Below are 5,111 nucleotides of genomic sequence, written 5' to 3'. Positions count from 1 at the left end.
GAAGCTTGCCCCGCTGTTGGGGTTCACTTGGCCCAAAGGGGCGGAATGTCATTATCAGACAGACGACGGGGGAGCCAAAGATCACGAAGGACGGAGTGACCGTGGCACGTTCTATCGAATTCAACGATCAGTTTGAAGACGTCGGCGCCCGGTTAATTCGGCAGGTGGCTGGAAAGACGAATGATGTTGCGGGTGACGGCACCACCACTGCGACTATTCTGGCTTGGAGTATTTTTGCTGAGGGCTACAAGAGTGTGGCCACGGGTGCCAACCCCATGGATCTTAAGCGCGGCATTGACCTTGCCGTTGGGGTCATTCTCGAAAGCCTACAAAAGCAGAGGCGTCCTGTGAAGGACCTGGCAATGTTGGAGAATGTGGCAACCATTAGTGCCAATGGGGAACGACCCCTAGGACAACTGATTGCCTCTGTTGTGCAAGCCGTTGGGGTAAATGGTTACATTTCTGTGCTCGATGGAAATACGTCGGCAACGGAATGGAAGCGCTACGATGGCTGGAGTACGGAGCATGGATTTCTTTCCAGTGCTTTTGTGACGAATTCCGCAAATTTGGAGAGTCAACTTGAATCCCCATTTGTGTTTATAACGGCACAAAAGTTGGAGGCTGTTGGAGATATTCTACGACTCTTGGAGACAGCCAAAACAAACGGTAAATCGCTTGTCATTGTTGCACGTGGGTTTTCTGAAACGGTGCTGCAAACTATTTACCACAACCACGTACACAAGGTGGTGTTGTGCGGCGTGGTGTGCGCACCTGAATTATCGGAGGAGGAGTTGCACGATCTTGCCGCATGCTGCAACTGTGTTGTGGAGAAGGTTGATTCAATTGGTCTTGTGGACGATGTGAAGTGTCTGTTGGGCTCTGCGAAGCGCATGGAACAAAATATGGATAGCACCACCATTACCGGGTGGGTGGACCCAGCCCCACGCCTCCGTCTCCTACAGGGCCGATTGGATCGTGCTATGTCCGAGGAAGCAAAGGATAAGCTTCGTGAGCGCATCTCAAAACTGAACCAAACCTTTGCCGTTATTCGCGTGGGTGGGCGCTCATCAGTGGAGATCAGCGAATCCAAAGATCGTGTGATTGATGCTCTCAATGCCTCGCGCAACGCATTGGCGGAGGGAATTGTCGCAGGTGGTGGGGCCGCTCTTCTTCATGCCTCAAAGGAGCTGGATAAGATTCTTCAAGCTGACGAGGAAATGGAACAGGATCGGCGAACAGGCGTAATTATTGTGCGAAATGCGGCGCGTCTTCCGATGAAACGCATCAGCGAAAATGCAGGTGAAGAGGGCGCAGTCACAGTGGAAAATGTTGCTGAGTATAAAGATAGCTGTATGGGCTACGATGCTCAAAATGATCGTTACGTTGACATGTTTGAAGCAGGCATCATCGACCCTGTAAAAGTAGTCACCTCGTGTGTAGTTGATGCGGCGTCGGTGGCCGGTCTGATGATCACCACAGAGGCCAGTGTATGTGATTACCAGACAGAATAAGAGAAGGGAGAAAACGGCGGGGGTAATCCCCAGTCTGGTAACAAACGGCAATGCGACAGCGGTGGCATCGATAGTAGATGTTGCCAATAAGAGGGAAAGGCGACGGGGGAGAGAACAAAGATGACAACGATGATAGCTATGTTTGTGTGTGTGTGTGTGTCATGGGAGAGTGGCTTTGCTCACAGTTCAAAATATATATATCTTTTGTTGCCGTTGTTCTTCTTGTGTCAATGGCAAGGCAGACGCGTTTTCCGTGAGTGAGCGAAAACGGTGGTACGGGAGGAAGTGTTGGGGACGTTCTTTTATGTGCATGGAAATGTCTCACTGTCATCTTTACACTTTATTTCTTTTTGCTGTGGAGAAATAAAGCCGAGGGAGTTTCGGCGTTTGTGAAATTGTATAGGGTAGGGGAGAAATGTTGCGGCTAACGCGTCTCTTTCGCGAGATGGCTCCAGAGCTGCAGTTGGAGTACGTACCGTTGCTGTTCACACGGACCATCCTTGGACCAAATGGTGGTTTTGCCGGTGAGGAACGTCTTGTGAAACTCGAGATGGCACGAAAATACATCGAGGATGGTCACGCCGTGATGCCTACGGAGGAACTTCGACAAGGGCTTTGGTGTTTTAACCCCGACACAAATCAATATGATCGTTTTATAGAGCGCAATGAAGAGTTTCTGGACTTTGCCGCACGCAAGAGACAGTGGCTTGATGTTTACTGGCGAGTAAACACAGGATACCTCTTGTTTGGACGAAAGTCATGGGGTCAAGGCTTTCTTATCAACTGCCCACTGCGAAAAAGGGATGTGGCACAGAAGCTTTGGGAGCAGTACAAAGTCCGTGTTGATCCCAGACTCATCGAATTTCGTGAGAAGGACCGTCGTACGGGGATTCAAGATCTGGGCCACAACTGGTGTTGGCTATATTTGCCTGGGGCAGAGGAGTTGGGCATTGATCGGGAGGTCTATGACAACAAGCGGGTGAAAGTACGAATGCACATACGCAAAATGACATCTTTTTACTCCCTTTACTGATGAATGATGATGGGGATGAATGTCGGTCAATTATTTTTTCTCTAAGTGGCGCGATTTGTTTGTGTTACCGCTTTTTTCGAGAATTGTAGCGTGACTGGATGCTTATTTTGACTTTTCTTTTCCTTCTAATGCGTGCTGCCAGGGCTGTTGGGTCTGTGATATTTTAGTCTTTTTTTTTTTTTTGCTTGTCGGTTTCTGACAGTAACGAGGAACAGAAGGCGAGATTACGCTTGTTTGGCATTATTATCTGTATATTTATAGCGGCAACTTTGAGGAGTGGATATAACGAGAGAAAGGGTCGAGTGATGATTAGAGCACTGCAGAAGCGGGTTTTATTCTCTTCATTGGTTCTAATGGAGCCACGGAATTACATGTGCACCACACGCCGCACACAAGACAAGGCGAACAAGTCCGCAATGGATCAAGAAGACAAGGAGGAGCTGGAGCGGGAACGACATCTGCGTGAACGCTTTTCGCAAAAGATCCAAGAGGCTATGCCGCAATACGCGCAGCAGGGCCCTGAGAGTTGTAGCAACGGGACGTGCGGCGCTCAACAGACCCCTTCTTCCATGATGTTTTTTCGGTTTATGTTTTTTTTGACCTCGCTGCTTCTTCTTATGGCCCTTTTGCAAATCAGCGACAAAAACTCTCCTTTTAACATCATGCAGAACATTCCTTGGTGGCAGCTGCCCCTTTCCTCCGTGTCGTACTTTACGCTTATGCGGGCCTTGCTACCGTACAGGGAGCAGCGGCGGATAAAGGAGGAATATGAGGTTGCATCGAGATTGAATCCAACACTCACGCTTGATCAGTTCTTTGCTCAGCGCTATCCTAACATGTTTCAAGGCTACCAAACACAGCAGCAGGAAGTTGTGGCAGCCGTTTCTGCGTGTCTCGCATCGGCCAATGACTTGAATTTTGTTAGAACCATATCGCGTGCGGCCGGGTCGGCAAGAGATATCAGGGCCTCCGTCGACAACATCATTGGCACGCTGAAGCGGGAGTATCCACACCTCTTTCAGAATACCGGGGCCCCGCCGTTCTCTTCTGTGGGAGTGTAGCCATGAAGAACAAAACGAAACAAAAAAAAAAAAAAAAGAAGGCTCCAAATGCGATTGGCAGTATTTGTTGTTGTTATTTTTTTATTTTTTTTACAAAAAAGAAAAAACTAAAAAATATATCTTGCTGCTGTTTTCATCTGGTTGTCTTGTACATTGGATGCGGGAAAAGGAACAAATATAGTGCCATGGACTTTCCATTGAGGAAGAAAAAATATTTCACTTGTGCGTTCATACTGACACCGACGCAAAAAAAAAAAAAGAAGAAAAAAAAACTGCTGCATTGCATTGGTTTGCCACCACAATAAAATTTTTTTAACGTTTCTTATCTTTCCGATTGTTTTCTTTTTCTTTTTTTTTTTTTTCTTTGCGTGTCCGCGTGTTTTTAGTTTCAATTAGTGATGGAATACGCCAAGACGCGAAGTGTTCCGAGTGCGATGAGGGAGAAAAATGTGAAGGTGGTGGAAAAAGGGCCAGGTAATGACCATTTACATTTTATATATCACTGGTTGGATTCCAAAGATCCTAAAGGAGCACGATGGCGTATTGAAAACATTTATTGGAATGGATGGCGTGCATTTTTTGTGGGTTTTGCTCTATTTGGTGCGGGCATCACGTTTCTGGCGTTGGGCTTGGCTTGCTTACGAATTGTGGGAGACAATCCACGTGGTTGTGCTTTGCTCATTTTGGGAGGTCTGCTGAGTCTTCCGGGCCTGTACAGTCTGACGGTGTTATGGTACTATGTCTGCGGCAACAGGAATTACTCCTACAACCAACTACTTTTTGAGTAGCCGTGTTCATCACGGGTGATCAGAAGCAAACACACATATACACGCAGCTTACATTCTGCAGAGAAATTTGCTGGATATTTTGACAACGGAAATGAATATCCTTATTTTTGAGCAAACACCTAGTGGCTGCGTAGAATTAGCGCCACCTTGATAGCATTTAAGACCGCTTTTCCATTTTACTCTTATTTTTTTTGTTAGCTGATGTTTTGCTTTCTTTCGACATTTTTTCCCTCTTATAATTTTATTGTTCAAACACAGTAGAAAATACAAATAACACACATAGGGGGATAGAGCAGCATCTTGTGCCAGAAGAAAGAAGGCGCAAAAAGGGAAAAGGTGCAGTCACAAGGTGCTGCGCTCTGTCTGCTCACGCTCTCCTCTCAGGCATCCGCGCCCCACGAGAAGAACGAGGACACACGCACACATACACGCATTTTGGCGCGTGTGCCTTTGTCATGAAGGAGCCAACCGTTGCTGTTGACTTGGAGGCATTTCTCCGTGCGTCTTTTCCGTCGCGCTGCGATTTTTTCACAACCGAGGACGCCACCCGCGCGCTTGCTGATTACACGGCAGCATCACTTTGGGAAGCGTCTCTGGCGGTGGACATGCGTCGGTCACACCACACCATGGAACAGATGCAAACATACGCGACGCGAATAGCTGGGGGAAGGCGGGGAAATGGTGAGGAGGGTCCCCGCGTGACGGCGATGCTGCCGGG

General features: G+C 47.8%; 5 protein-coding genes across 5 annotated transcripts, besides 4 other annotated features; all 5 read left to right on the top strand.

Annotated features, from left to right (window-relative positions):
- Nucleotides 1-1,511, top strand: Tc00.1047053509063.30 (chaperonin HSP60/CNP60, putative; the record flags this gene model as incomplete). Its single annotated transcript, XM_798937.1, has 1 exon — nucleotides 1-1,511. A coding segment is annotated over one exon (1,511 nt), but the record flags the coding sequence as incomplete, so codon positions are not given.
- Nucleotides 1-5,111: a sequence feature (heterozygous, non-Esmeraldo-like haplotype).
- Nucleotides 1,927-2,544, top strand: Tc00.1047053509063.20 (hypothetical protein, conserved; the record flags this gene model as incomplete). Its single annotated transcript, XM_798936.1, has 1 exon — nucleotides 1,927-2,544. The coding sequence occupies one exon, from the start codon at nucleotides 1,927-1,929 to the stop codon at nucleotides 2,542-2,544; it is 618 nt and encodes a 205-aa protein (XP_804029.1).
- Tc00.1047053509063.10 (hypothetical protein, conserved) lies at nucleotides 2,850-3,605 on the top strand (the record flags this gene model as incomplete). Its single annotated transcript, XM_798935.1, has 1 exon — nucleotides 2,850-3,605. One exon carries the CDS (start codon nucleotides 2,850-2,852, stop codon nucleotides 3,603-3,605), a length of 756 nt encoding a protein of 251 aa, XP_804028.1.
- Nucleotides 3,679-3,725: a sequence feature (AT_rich).
- Nucleotides 3,852-3,877: a microsatellite.
- Nucleotides 3,943-3,971: a microsatellite.
- Tc00.1047053509063.4 (hypothetical protein, conserved) lies at nucleotides 4,004-4,393 on the top strand (the record flags this gene model as incomplete). Its single annotated transcript, XM_798938.1, has 1 exon — nucleotides 4,004-4,393. One exon carries the CDS (start codon nucleotides 4,004-4,006, stop codon nucleotides 4,391-4,393), a length of 390 nt encoding a protein of 129 aa, XP_804031.1.
- Tc00.1047053509063.2 (hypothetical protein, conserved) lies at nucleotides 4,849-5,111 on the top strand (the record flags this gene model as incomplete). Its single annotated transcript, XM_798939.1, has 1 exon — nucleotides 4,849-5,111. A coding segment is annotated over one exon (263 nt), but the record flags the coding sequence as incomplete, so codon positions are not given.

This window comes from Trypanosoma cruzi, genomic scaffold (genome assembly GCF_000209065.1).
Source record: "Trypanosoma cruzi strain CL Brener 1047053517131 genomic scaffold, whole genome shotgun sequence".
In the NCBI taxonomy this organism is placed as follows: domain Eukaryota; phylum Euglenozoa; class Kinetoplastea; order Trypanosomatida; family Trypanosomatidae; genus Trypanosoma; species Trypanosoma cruzi.
The sequence above is the reverse complement of the archived record's forward strand: the minus strand, read 5'-3'. Positions and strand labels throughout refer to the sequence as shown.